Source organism: Cydia splendana, chromosome 4 (assembly GCF_910591565.1).
Source record: "Cydia splendana chromosome 4, ilCydSple1.2, whole genome shotgun sequence".
Classification (NCBI taxonomy): domain Eukaryota; kingdom Metazoa; phylum Arthropoda; class Insecta; order Lepidoptera; family Tortricidae; genus Cydia; species Cydia splendana.
Window position 1 is genome coordinate 2,802,542 of NC_085963.1, and position 15,154 is coordinate 2,817,695.

The following is a 15,154-nucleotide window of genomic DNA, read 5'->3' on the forward strand; positions in this document are numbered from 1 at the left end:
GGTGAGATATAAGCTGCTCGCGTCGCTTGCTGCTGTGAGACTTGCACGAGACCGACAACGTGTTTCTGGGGGTCGTTTCGGCGCCAAATGAAGCTCTGATGGGAATAGTCAAGGAAATCGCACCTAAGGTGAGCATCGAACACCACCCTGATTTACTTTTGTACTAAGTTCGTAAAGATATAGGTGGTGGTGAGATATAAGATGCGAGACGGGCACGAGACGAAGACGTGTTTGTGCTACTGTCGACCGATGATGACAGTCAAAGATGAGACAGGACAGCCAGACAGCCAAGAAAATGAGTTAAACGCAGTCTGCGCCGCCTGGTCCTGCAAGACTAGCTCCGGTAAGCAATGAGGCACCTGCACTAGAACTATTTTATATTTATCGCCCCTTAAAAATGTGCCTCATCAAATTGAATCGATTAAACTTTTATAATTTCTCTAGCATACTTTCGTCTAAAATAAAATTCACAACCATATTAAATACATGACAATCTGTTAAATTTGTAAGCAATCGATTAATATATGTTTTTTCTACAGCGAGTCAGTGGCGGTACTGGTGCGTGGTTACAATGCACCCACATAGCGGAGGGCCACGCGGGCGCCGCACTCTCATTGGCCGTAGCACCGGATATCCTCTATAGTGGAGGCGTTGGTAAGTATTTTCGATATTATATCATATATATTTTTAATCAAACTTATTAGGAAACAATCAATAAGAAAATACTGCCATAAATAATTAATAAAAATCGATCTTCTAGAATTTTGACCATGTGATGCTTTTGTTTGGAAACGTTTCAGATATATGCAATATAGGGAACAATAGAATATACTATTTTTCGAACGCTTGGTAGAAACAAATACTCAAATAGTTACCAATTGTAGAAGAGGTATAAAATCTAATGTCCGGTTGCATCAACCCCAATATTGACGGACTAATGAACGTCGTCAAAGAACTGGAAATCCCCTATACATTAAAATTTAGCGAACGTTTTAGAGGTGATTTCTATCACTTTTGCTGTCAGAAATAATTGTGCTGTGAGTTTGACATGAATGCAATGTTGCCAGATCGCACGATCCGCGGCTGGGACCTCCGCTGCGGCGTGGAGTCCTGGCGCGGCTGGTGCGGCGGCGGCGTCAGCGCGCTCGCCGCCGGCGCCGAGAGCGGCGCGGACTCGCGGCTCGTGCTCGGCGCGGCCGGCGCCGCTGTTAGACTGTTCGACACCAGGACACGGACGCCTGTGCATACGCTGTGGTGAGTTATATGACATGTAGCCCCTGAGTCAATGTACAGCGAAGCAGCTGGGTACCAAGTGGTCTAATCAGGGATAAACAATTGAAGTGTTGGAATTAAGTAAGTGGCTCTCTGTGTGTGGCTGAAGGTGCTGTGAAGTAGTACGAGTTTACTGTTGACATACAAGATAAGGAATTTTCCCGGTAATGTTTTATATTTGAATATTCGGTTTAAATACTTTAAATGCAACAAATTTATTTATATAACCTTCCGATTTTTATAAATTTAGTCGATTTTAAAAGCTGTTTTTTGCAGGTCATCAGGAGCAGTAGGCGCAGTGCCGGCAGCTAGAGGAGTAGCGGGCGAGGTGGCCATCACCGCTCTCGCTCTAGCATCACCTCGACGTCTTTATACCGCCGCTGGTGATAAGCTTCGATTGTGGGATCTACGCATGTGAGTTTAAAGACCTATTAACTACTTTTCCTCATAAGAACAGATTATTCTCGGCTTCGAATTCACTGCGGTCATCTTTAGGTATTTTAACCGTTTCATGTGTTTTCTTTGAAGGATGGAGTGTGTCTGCAAACTCTGGAGCGGTCACGCGGCGGCGGTCATGTGCCTGGCGTTGGGCCGAGCGCCCGCCGGGGACTTGGTAGCCACCGGCTCTAAAGACCACTATGTGCGGACTTTGGACATGTGTCCGCAAGATGCAGGTTTGTTGCTATATAGTATAACAAAAGATAGATTGTCTTTAGAAAACCGGTTGAAATTTCAATAAAACTGCCAATAATGCTAGGGACTAGTTATCGATTTATTCGCGGCGCAAGTTTTGTAATACGTTACAACAATGAGGCATTTTGTATCAACAGAATTATGTCATTGGCCGATTCGAGAAACGTTTTTTGTTTATATTCTCTTAAGATATTTCATTTTCGTAACTTAAGCGTGGACAGACTATATTAACATGATTGTTTTTTTAGGAGGTTGGGAGGCATGCAACCGTCGCCTACTAGAGCCGCCACACTACGACGGCGTGCAAGCTCTGGCGCTCTCGGGCTCCGCTCTGTTCAGCGCTTCAAGAGACTCCAGCCTCAAGCGGTGGAGTCTCACTGACAACACGCTCACACACGTAAGTAACCAGTTAACAGCTTAACTAAACGACTGTAGATGACTCTTGTCTTTTTAACAGAGATAGCGCGAAGCCTGAGCGAGTCTCCATTTCAGTTTGACCAAAAATTCTTTCTTATCCTTGTCCTCTCTATAGATGTCGCATTTTAACTAGTGTCCGACCGAAGGTTCGGTTTCGGCCAGTTTCGGCCAAAAAATCATGTTTCGGCTGTAGTTTCGGTTTCGGCCAAAAAACGGCCGAACCTTTCGGCCGGGCCGAAACTTACCAAATGGACTACAAATGGTACTTCGGACAAAGACCAAAAGTTGGGGAATAAGTAGGACATATTTAATTACACAAACGGGTCTACCGCGATATAATTTCATTGTTTTTACCTTTAATTCCGACGTTTCAGCTGAGTTGCACCAGCTGTGGTCACGGAAAGACTTCTTCTTTTTTTTGTGGTCTCTGGTTCTGTTTGTTTGTTCTGTCTGTGGTTCTGTTTTGTGGTCTGGCCATTGGACGGTCGACGCAGTTTTAAGAGGCTGTCAACACCTATAACGCGCACACTGTCTAATTGTATCGGAGTGAATGGGATAGCACTGTCGCACGTAGCAGTTGTCCGAGTATCAGCTCGGCCCGAGTCGAACGATGTCTTTTTCGCTCTTATTCACTCACTTATTCAGTCATTTTCCTATCTACCTCTAATGGCAAATTTTAAGCGAGGCTAAAGGCTACGCTCAACTAGTGCCGCAAAATTGATTTTCTCAATAGTTAATATTTTGCCAGGCTGACTATTGATTAAAACGAAGAAAAAACCCTTAAAAGTGTCCCCAGTACAGTTTTTCATACGAATGCTCAACCTTAGCCTCACTTTTTATACAATGGACAATGGTTGAAGTCTGTGCTCAACTACTTATCCTGAAGCCTGAAGCACGGCTTTGACTTCGCATGAAAGTTCGCCTCACTGGGGCACTTCGGACTTTTAGGCTCAGGTGAAGATCGGTACCCGGCCTTGCGATATTGTTAACAAAAAATTTCGCGCTCGCTGCGCTCGCGTTTTTGGTTAACCCTGTATCTACATGTTAGCTTGACTGGTGAATGAATAGAGTTAGACCAAGAAAATTCTTCAATGGTTTTGATAGCATACGCAGTGCAACTAGTGCAAATGTTATGTATATGTCATAATTTCATAGAAATTTTGACGTTTAAAATAACACTTGCACTGCGTGTGTTATCAAAATCGTTGCAGAATTATCTTGGTTTAACTCTAGTAATTTTCTTAAAAAACTGCTTAAGTAACATCAATTTCAAGGACAGGGTGTTGACAGCGCCATAATATATGTGTAAAAGCGGTTTTATGACATTTTTTCAACGATTTTAACAAGTCTACAAAAGTTTCGGTTTCGGCCGAAACTAGAGTCAAAGCCGAACATTCGGTTTCGGCAAAAAAAACATGTTTCGGTCGGACACTAATTTTAAACCGATTTTCGTGAAATTTTGCGATGATTATAGCCGCGCTCCTAATTTGCATACTAAAACCGGTCATACGTGCTCGGCGCGGTAGCGAAAGGCTTATTGACTTTACTGTTGTTTCAGTTTTTTTTTTTTCAAAATTACATATTTGTACTCGTGATCGCGAGACCTACAACTAACAGAGCCACTATTATATTATTTGAAGAAGGTATACCTATTTGAAATGATCGACCTCCTTCGTTCATAGACCGTGATGAACGCCCACAAAGGCTGGGTGACCGGCGTGGCCTCGGTGGGGTCGGCGGGCTCGCCGGGTGCGCTGGTGGCGTCGTGCGGGCGCGACGCCTCGCTGCGGCTGTGGAGCGCCGCGCTGCGCCCCGCCGCGCCGCCCGCCGCGCTGCAGGACGCGCCGCACGCGCTGAAGGCCGGCCACCACGGGGACACGCTGTACACCGCCGGGAAGTGAGTATTGTTGATCTAATTGTCCGTCAGGTGGCGCCGTGCCGGATGGGGCGATGTCTACATCGCGCTAACGATCATAATTTCAATGGACGGAGGCTATTGAGTAGAACTCTGTTGTTGTAGATATTGAATCGTGGGAACGTGCCCCACGCGACATCAATCATGTAACAAATGTGGCTTTCCATCAGAGAACGGTCCTTATGCTTCATGCGCAATGAGGACCTTTCTATTAGAATTTCTGTTGGAATTTCAGATAAAAGAACCTTATTGACGCAAAAGAGTCCTTTTCTGCGATGGAAAGCCACAAATTTGTACAGACGACACGTTGATACTTCTAATATTAGGAAATAAGTGGAGATAACTGTTTATCTCATCACACGCGTTAACCCATCTTAGAAAAGCATTAAAAGTAGGCCCAAGACACGACTATTAAATATAATTGTTGCATTCTCGACTCATATCTTTTATTCGTCTGAGAGTGTTCAGATAGTAGTTAGTTATCGTATAGGTGTGGGTATTAATAAAAGGTGACATTCGGACGGCGACTGCAGCGGCATTACTGTGGCGACGTTACTGTTGCAGCGCTAACGAGGGCGGTATCGATCTACTTGATAATATGACTGGGATAGAACGTTATAATCTAGACACCAATGCCGATTAGAGTTATAACACAGGAAAATTTCGTAATCTTTTTATATTTTTGTATCGAGATTCCAAAATATAGAAAATTATCGACATTTTGGAAAATTTCGGCACATTGCACATTTGAGTCGTTTATCTTCAAACTCAGATAAATCCACTATTAAGTACCTTTTCTTAATACCAACATCCTAAAATCTAACAGTTGGATTTATCCGAGTTTGAAGTTAAGCGACTCATTTGTAAAAGAACGAAGGAAATGGACACCGTCCGCGTCAACGTACTTAACTTATCTAATCGCAATCCGAATGTTGGTTTAACGGCTCGGCCACTACATTACACGACTGGCGACGGCGGCAGCGACAACCATAGTTGGGAACGAAAGGTCCGATCGCTGCGTCTCGCTCCTATGGTGATCGCTGCCGCCGTCGCAAGTCGCGCAATGTCGTGGCCGAGCCGTAAGTGTGAGTGTGTTGCAGCGGCGGCGACGTGCGCGTGTGGCGCGTGCTGCAGGACTCCTGAGACCCGCCACAAGGTTGGACAGAGTACTGACAGTTCCTATTATAGCTACCATCACGCTACCGCACCGCGTACTTCAGTTCAGGCCTTCTTGCACTGATTCTAGACAATGTTTTAGAGTGAGCTTAAATAATGTTATACTCAGCAGAGCTCTCTGCTTCAGTTTGTATGAGGACGTGCTATCCTGGAGTCTCGGGTACGCGTCTCGTCATAGTTATAGTTGGTCAAACCAATTTGTCAGTCAGTAAGAACCAGTAAAACTAGACTCATCCTTATCTTTTGGGTGCTAGTACTAGTGTAAGACAAAGATAGTATGATTCTCTCCGTCTATGATTGAAATGAGACAGTCCTTTGACAAACTATAGATATTTTTTCCTTTAACCGTTTGACCGTCAAAGACGTCAGATGACGCGCGCGGCTACAGCCCAATATCAACCTTCGTGCATTCCAATAAGGTACACGATGATGCACACGATAGGCGTGGCGTTCAAAGCGTTAATTTCCAAGCTTAAAATATGATATAGAAAATGCGTTTGTGCACAAGTAGTGGTATTCCGCAGCCAGTTCATAATTTCGACTATCTAATTTATCTATAATTGAACACAAGATAGAGAAAGAAATCACTACATACACTCACGCTAGTTTTTCTCATAATAAATATAAAAGATTAAGATAGAGTCATAAAATCACATTTATACCGTGATACATTGTAGCTCATTTTGATTTTTTAACTAAGTATGTAGTTAATTTTGCAAAAAAAGGAAAAAAGTAATATATTTTCTTTCTTTTCGTGTCGCTTAGTATCACGCATCGCCGCCGCTTCATCGCAATATCACTTCAGGCAGAACTGCGCTTTACTACATTCCCCTACAGAGTTGTTCTTTCATAACTGTCGTAGTCACTAACATGAGCTTTCGATGTATGTACTCTCTTACTCACACCTTTAACCAAACCTACCATGGTATTTTTTTTACTCAAAATTAGAGTCCTACCAAGTTTTAATAACAAAACCCCCAAGGTCGTAGCCAGCCAGTGGTCGCAGAGGGACATACGTACATTGTATGTAAAATTTGAGCTCCAGGGGGGGGCAGTTTCATTAAACAAAACGTAGGTAACGCATGTATTTTCTGTGTAATTGTTTGGCCTTATAATTTTTAATCTTACATGTATTTATTACCAATTATCTTGGTAGGATTCTGATTATTAAACTACAGTAGATATTCTTGTAGCTTTTTATCCAATTTTAACCCGGATTTTGGAGTTGTAAATTTCCAATGTTCACGTTCTTTTTTTTAATATTTAGGTAAGTTTAATTTTAACATTTTACATTGCTGTTGTTCGTACATAATACCTTACTGTAACGCGGCCTAAGTGCCTTGTAATTTAGTCAGGAACTATAAAACGATGCAGTAAATATAATGATATTTGTATAAATTTTTGTCTGGCCAACCATTTTCGTCCCAAAAAATACGACAGATAAATTAGAGCTAACTTTCCTATTTATTTTAATTCGCACTACTTTCTATTGACGGGAATAATTGGACATACATACCTACCTTTAGCATATTATCTAATTTGTACATTCAAATTTTAATGGCGTTATTCATAAACGCGTTACTGGCCTGAATTAGCTATGTTTGTCTTTATCTGTAATTTTGATTTTATTTGCAAGAAAAGCATAAAACATAATTTAACTAAATCGGGCCCGTAAAGTTTTATGGACAAGGGGGTAAGCATTATCAAGTTATCATAGGCTGGTTTTAGTGTCACGCGGACCGTCCGTGCGGATCGCTCCGCACCGCCAAATTGTATGAGAAAGCTGTCCGTGCGGACGGTCGTCAGCTTTACTCTATAACGCTCCCTGAACTTAATACATATTGGTCCGGTGCGGAGCGATCCGCACGGACGGTCCGCGTGACACTAAAACCAGCCATAACAATGTATATTTTCTCCCGCAGTGACGGTCGAGTGCGGTGCTGGAGGATCCGCATGAGGTGACCGTCCCCCGCCTCCCCCCGCGCCTCCCCTTGCGCCGCCCCGCGGCCGCCCGCCCCGCGCCGCCCGCGCGTGTGGAGGTGACGCCGCACCGCACACTTGCCGCGCTGTTGATGCTTCTATTAGCGGTAGTATGGTTCTACTTTCGTCGACACAGTTAACTGATTCGTAGTCCTTATTGCGATGAGATAAGGTCGAAAATATTGGCAAAGTGTTACTAGTAGTTGACCATAGACAACTTCGTATATCAATCGAATTTGAAAGACAAAGTATGCTAAATAAAAAGACAAATCCTAATACTAGGACAAATCCAAAATCAGATATTTCATAAACATAACATTACGACTTAGAGTTAGACCAAGATAAATCTGCAATGATTTTGATAGCACAAACAGTGCAAGTGTTATTTTAAACGTCAAACTTCTATGAAGTTGTCACGTATAAATAACACTTGCACTGCGTGTGCTATCAAAATCGTTGCAGACTAGTCTTGGTCTAACTCTACCAGTGTGGAATTGGAGCGTTCCCTTTTACTATGGACTGGACTTGTTTAAAAGGTGATGTATCTGTTACTAAAATACAACTATTATGACCATTAATAATCTTAGAGAATGTTTTTAACTGATTACTCCATACTGGAATTATTCAGTAAAGTATTGGTAGCTACCCAATTATTAAATAGTTCCTGTTTATGCCCCGCGTCAACATCTCTCTGTATGTTAAGATGGTAAGAATTTTTTTAGGGTTTTTACATACAAATGTCATGAAATTTTAATCAATCACCTATTTTCCAGTAAAATAATAGTGGGGACAAAATACTTAGATGGATTCAAAATATACGATGATATACGATGTAATTTTACGACCTAAGTAGCAATACATTCAATTGCAGTTTTAACAATTTTAATAAATTTTAGCACTACGAGTATAACTATGACGCGAAATCAAATAAATCGAATCTAAAGGTATGCACCGTATTTAGAATAAGTAACTAAATAAATTTCCGTATAAAAAAACCTAATAACAACAAATATATAGATGTTTTAACAGCGACAACTAAGTTTTAGTCCTTTTCACACTCAAATAGGCACAGATAGGTACAGTCACCTGCAATAATATGTTACTCTTCGAAGGCGGCAAAAATATGTGACACACTCTTGTGACTCTACAAATAAGATCGTGTCAGATTTTTTTGTGGCTTTCGTTGTGTAATACATTATTGCAGGTGACTGTACAACATAATTCTCAGTTATACAAGAATGTCCTACATTTTAAATAACGACTTTGTAAGCCAAAGTATATTGATGGATTAAATGTAAATGATATGGTCACAACTTAATTATTATGTAACATATATATATGTATTCAGTGTAATAAATGTGGCCAATATGTAGTGACTTTTTACATTTTAATTATTTTTAACAAAATTCAAACTAGTTCCGAATATTCACGATTCATACAATAACTATTATTTATACGGACGGTAACGCAAATATCTATTTATAAGTAGTTATATAAGTATATAATGTTTAGTGAATATAATCATACACAATTATCAGCTGTAGCAACAATGGCCTTTATAAAGATAATAAGTATTACTAAAACAAAATCATTTTAACCGCCTTACTTAGAAATTAGGAAATATTAATTTTTAACAATATATTTTACGATTACCATGTTTTATCAGTATTGGATTTTTTTAGTATTTTATTCCAATTACCAGTTATTATTTTATAATATTGTTTTCATGTATCACACACATCATATATTGTCAATGCCAACGCCTTTTTGCCAAAATTGACGCACTACAAATCATGTAACGTTAGAATAAGTCATCACATAGAAGCTTTACAGTAGATATAAGTAGGGCGACATGCTTCAAGTACAGTCAGACGGTCTAGCCTCCTAAGGCCAGCCATACAAATGAAAAATCCAGAATTTGCCACTGAAATTTGAACCTTTAGTGCAGTGAATAGAGTTGATTTTGGTTTTGTATGAAAATTGAACGAAACAAAACAAATGCGAGTCTGTTCCAATTGAATATGATTTAAATTTCATCGAACTGTATAAGTACTATTATAGGTAGGACATTGGGCCTTTGGGTCGTCCACTTACCTATTAAGACTCATGGATACCTAAGGTTATTATCCCAGTAATTGATGTCTAAATCATATAAAACGACATATTAAATATACTGAGAACGGGTCACTCACGTATCACCGTTCTCAATATATTTAATATGTCTGTGTCTCACGGAAGTTTTGTTATTAAAACATATAAAACGAATTCATTTTATATATATATATATATATATATATATATATCTGTTCTCAAAATATAATCTGTTACTGTACTTGAAGCCATGCCAGTTAGGCTCAGTATACACTCACTTCAATTAAGTACCCTGTGATTAACCGAGCAAATATTTTTGTACATTCCTGAGTTACGGGTAGGGAGACTAGGTAGCGTTTCACGTAGCATTTGTAAGGGTAGCTGACACTAGTAAATCTAGTTATCGATTGTATGGGCTAGTTATATTGAGATAATACTAGTGCATTAGAAATACATATAACACTCTATACTCTCGCGTTTAGTATACATATTTACATTAAATACATCGGAAATATGTTCAATTTATAACAGGACACAAAAGACCTGTGGCAATCATGAATTTAACCCTTAAATGCATGATTTTTTTCTTTTTGCCCGAAATTAATATATGTGACGGAGGCACGGGCGACGGCAGTGGGCGTAGTACCTCAATGTATTACTTCACAGCTAAATTAGTATGCTACTAGTGCATGAAATAAGCATTCGGACTTGTTAACCATACTAGTGCCTACTAAAATATCTAGTCGTTATTGGGATGTATTTGGATTTCACTCAAATAAAAGGATCGCATAAACTCGTTCAAGTCTTTATTCAAGTCAAGCTAGGCCGGCTCCAACCGTACACCTCTGACCCGAGAAGATTTAGCCCTATTTGGGACCGGCAACAAACTCGGCGGGACACATCTTTTCAAAACAACACTTCTTCTCTTTATTTTACAAAGGTAAGTTTCTAATCACACGTAAGAAATCAAAATAACACTTGGAATACAACACTTAGCTAAATGGTTAAAGAACGTTGGATTCTATAAGCTATCAGAATAATCCTTCAGGTATAAGCCTTCAGGAACGAGGCGAGTTAGGCACGAGGTTGGCTAACGCGTACGTCCGATCTCTAGCGCGGTCCAATCCAGAAGAAGCACCAGCGGCGGAGCCTCGCTGCTCCAGTGCTCCCGCCTCAACGTCAAGTTGGTCAACCTGATTGACCAGTCTACCAACATAACGACAAAAATGCCAACTCGTGCCTACGTTCACCCAAGAGAAACCTCTTGACGTTCCAAAGCCTTCTACCTGTCATCTTAGTTCATTCTTAGTTGTTTGTCGATTCTAGCAAAAATAGTAAAAAAAAATATAACTTCGATTTTCACTGCGAAATCAGTGTTAGAAGTTGAATTGGCTAAATATTTATGTAAATATGTAATTTTCAGTAATAGATATATGAAATTTTTTACTACCATTAGAAAGGTACACTATTTGTGATATACCTATGATAAAGTTTTTAGATATAAAATAATTACAAATATCCCGAAAACACCGTTCAAAATCACATACTAAAAATTATCAACTTCTGGATTTTTCCAAGTTTTCCGACTTTTCGTCTTAAAACGAATGTAATTTTTATAAATTAAAAATATTGCATATATTTAACCCTTAAATCATCACCCTACTACTTGACGTTTCGTATAAAATGCGTTCAAGAACGTAAGCCTTTTTTTTTAATCTGTGAGCTGTCTAATGCTTTGTAGACATTTGGCAACACTATGCATTTAAGGGTTAAACGGCTTTTTGCATAGAATGTGGCCCGCAAATCGTGTCACAAGCTTTTTTTTCATTTTTCATATGGCAACCGTTTTGCATATCAAATAATCTTTCAGTTTCAAAATGCCATTCCATTTCTTAGTAGTTTTATTGCCAGAGATGTTTTTTTTTTATATTTGCCACATGTTTGAGACATAAAGCCGTTAGCATAGGTATATTATACGCAACTCCGTTTTATATGTATAATAACGAGTAGTTGAAAGTAGGTAAATGTTTCTATGCACTAGTATTATTATTATTACTATAATGGAGGTAAGGCATGCTACGGTAGCCCTTGCTATTCGGACATACAGTAGCATGCTAGTACTACCTATTATTCTAGAGTCCCTAAATTATTTAGGTACTATGTCCAAATATTAACCTAGAAAAGACTAAGAAAGATATAATTTTATTTACTTAAGCTTATTGCGTTTGTGGTGATTAATTTTAAATCAATTTTAAAGTTTGTTTTAAAAATGAAATTATTATGTTTTTGTGTGTTTGCTGTGTTGTGTGTATTTTCAGTATTATTAAGATTTAAATTAAGTTAACTTGAAACAATGTCTTATTATTATAAACTAAAACTGGACTTGATCGCGTCGCGGTTAGAATTTCACAGGATATGTAAAATTTTATTTAATACGCGATTAAGTGCCGTTTAGTTCATAAATTTCATAATATTGTGTAAAAAAATATCCGAGTTGATCAGAATTGAGAGATCGCTACATACATTTCAAATTTGTTAAGCGAGAAGCTTTTAAAATAATATTTGTCGCGTTTTTAATTCATTTCAGTGTCAAAATAAAATTATAAAAATGGCTGTTTGCAAAAATTATAAGCAGATAGTTAGACCAAGAAAAGTCTGCAGAGATTTTGACAGCACACGCAGTGCAGGTGTTATATTATACTTCAAACTTCTATGAAATTATGACGTACACTAACACTTACACTGCGTAAGCTGTCAAATCCCTGCAGACTTTTTCTGACTCTATATGTTTTAGTAGTAGTGTATTGAAAAGTATTAAAGTATATTTTGCCTTAACATCGACAGGGGTAGGAACTTCTGAAGATTATAATATACAGCTGCAATAAGTATACGTATTACGCTTTGGGTCGACTCGCGGGTCAAATTTCTGGGGAAAACAACTGACTGAATGTAAACATTCTTATTTCGTGGCCGATGAAACCCTGACAATTATACACAAGGTTTTCTTTTTTCGAAATGTACAGAATGCGAGCGCAACGTCGCTATGCAATTTCCATTGTTGACCCATAATATAAACATGCTGAGGCTATGATTACCGCTAGCAGCTTAATTAATGATATATCTATCAGTGTTACATTTGAAATATATAACGTATTGAAATTAAATATATATATATCGCCTAGTAACTAGTCAAGTAGTGACACATGACGGGACCCCGTTTTAAATAGGTGATGTGAAAATTAGTTTTCCGTAAATACTTGTTAAGGCCCTTTCTAGAAGTATATTTAATTTCAGTGACTATATGGGGTCAGAAGTACTAGCACATTATGGATGGGGTTAGGAAATATACATCGCTACGAAGTATAGTAACGTTGGGATATTTATAAAAGAACTATTATTACTAACGTATGAAACCGGCACACACGACCAGTATTATGCGCCATGAGTTGATGTTGTTTTGACAACAAACCATAGAAGCGGAGCGAGAGTCTCGCGACTTAAACGCGTAAGCGGCATGAATTTTACGGCGCTAACGACGTTTTGTTCGCGTGGTATGGCTTCTCTATAGTAATAATATATCAATGTTTTACAGTTTCGCTTCAAAATCCTGTTTCATATCCTATTGAAGTATTATTCTGTAAAATTCTGTTAATTATCTACATTTGACAACTTTACATCGTGAAAGATATTGTAATACAGAAAATGTGATCTTATTCCCATGGTCGCAAGGTAGAATTTACTCCAACCTACCTTGTACCTGTACCATCGCCCGCACTGTTAACCGTACATACAGTTAGGAGTTAGTTTGTTACCCAATAAAGGTTTCTTTAGCCTTGTTGCGATACCTAGTGTGCTAGTTCTTCAAGATATTTGCGCGTAATTTTAGAAAACGATCATGGTTTGCTCAGTTTTCATGGATCTTTAATTTTACTTTAAGCTCTCTACTTTGAACGAATTTTTACGTGTGAAATTGTTTAGCCTCAAAATATTAGACAGTGTGATCGAATTGTATAAATCATTTAGAAATATTTTATTGATTTGTGATTAAATGATTTTTGTAAATGTTTTCGGATTATGTTTGTTTTAGGTGAAATGAGTAAACTGCAATGAAATTAAAATGTTTATTTAAATAAAAATTTACAATCATAAATTGTAATTTCATTTAACCTTTACAAATTACAATGTAAGCACAAAAGTGGTTACAGTACCTCGACACATCGCACACAAACCACATTCACACACACATTCACATTCTTAAAATTAATAGGGTGTAATTCATAAACGCCTATTAAGGTCTAACAAGCCCTTGTTAGTCGTTTGTCCTTATCGTCATTTCGACATTTGTGTTTGTTCGAAACGGACAAAGTTTAACAAAGGTTTGCTAAGTTTTATATAAAATTAACATTGCTGTTAGCACCAAGCAATGCAAAGTACGCTACGGCGTACCAAAATTCACGGCTTTGAATCAAAAACGCAAAGATAGTGGTGGCCTTTGATATGTTAAAACATAAATCACATCCGTACACGATTTGTTAATTCATCTTAATTCTATTTACAAACACATAGTGCTTTCTTACAACATTTTTATAAGGTAGTAAACTCAATAACAGCTCAGCCTATCATTACCAATAATACAACTCTTACATTGTACATACATACCTACTTAATTGTATATCATCAGTATCATCACTACTTTGGTAGACTCACATTTAGTACTGTCAACCACAATAAAAAAATAGTACTAGTAACTATGTATGTATAGTTGTTTATAGTTACTGCATTTTAACTTTGAGCAGCAGTACGAGATGTTTTCAAAGTAGTCAAGATATTTTACTACACACACCCCGTGGTCGACGTCTGGGCTAGATATTATAAGTTACAATTTTAAAAGTCTAACCCCCTTATTCACAGAAAACTTACGGGCCTGATTTAGTTAAATTATGTGTTATCCCTTTCTTACAAATACATATACAGATAGAGAAAATCGATTCATAGCGTCACTATTTTGAAAAATTCTCGTATCTCGCACTGCTATTCATAGTTAAAACGCAGTAACTCTGTATGCAACTCATACATAGTTACCACATTTTTCTTTTGATTGACACACAGACAAAACATCCTCCAGACTGAGCATAGTCGCGCTACCCCCTCTGCCACGCATACGGTAATTTTACTCCATGTGACGTCCGTGTCTTTGAATGGACCAATCACGGCAAGGGACTCACCTCGTCCCGCGCACCCCCGCATTTTTGGCATCATCGGTTGCATGAAATAATTGCTCTAAACTCGGTCTAGAAATTCCTAGTCTATGGATTGACAGAACAAGATACGAGTTTTTTTTTTAAGTAGTTACGATAGATAATTCAGGCCAGTAACGAGTTTATGAATAACACCGGTCAAAAGGGCGCTCATTGTTCAAGCAAGATCATACTCATCAATGTTTACAACTGTAAAATAGTTACGTGTACTTTTATAAAACGGGGTTCTGTGCCCTGTTTATCAAAAGCTTGTAACTTGTAATACAAGTGGAAGTCCCTTTCTAACAAAAGCTGTCAAAAAGGGACTTCCACTTGTATTCTTCTACTCTCGTGTCGAGGTTCCTCTAAAAAT

General features: G+C 38.5%; 1 protein-coding gene across 1 annotated transcript in view; it reads left to right on the forward strand.

The window, feature by feature from the left end:
* The window catches only part of LOC134789728 (kinesin-like protein KIF21A), a 121,038-nt gene extending 115,585 nt beyond the window's left edge, over window positions 1-5,453 (forward strand). The window contains exons 23-29 of the mRNA XM_063760360.1: window positions 540-654; window positions 1,068-1,254; window positions 1,549-1,686; window positions 1,801-1,946; window positions 2,214-2,362; window positions 4,065-4,279; window positions 5,398-5,453. Coding sequence (XP_063616430.1) covers window positions 540-654; window positions 1,068-1,254; window positions 1,549-1,686; window positions 1,801-1,946; window positions 2,214-2,362; window positions 4,065-4,279; window positions 5,398-5,440 — 993 coding nt within the window. The 3' untranslated portion in view covers window positions 5,441-5,453. The remainder of the gene's footprint in view (window positions 1-539; window positions 655-1,067; window positions 1,255-1,548; window positions 1,687-1,800; window positions 1,947-2,213; window positions 2,363-4,064; window positions 4,280-5,397) is intronic.
* The last annotated feature ends 9,701 nt before the right edge of the window (window positions 5,454-15,154 follow it).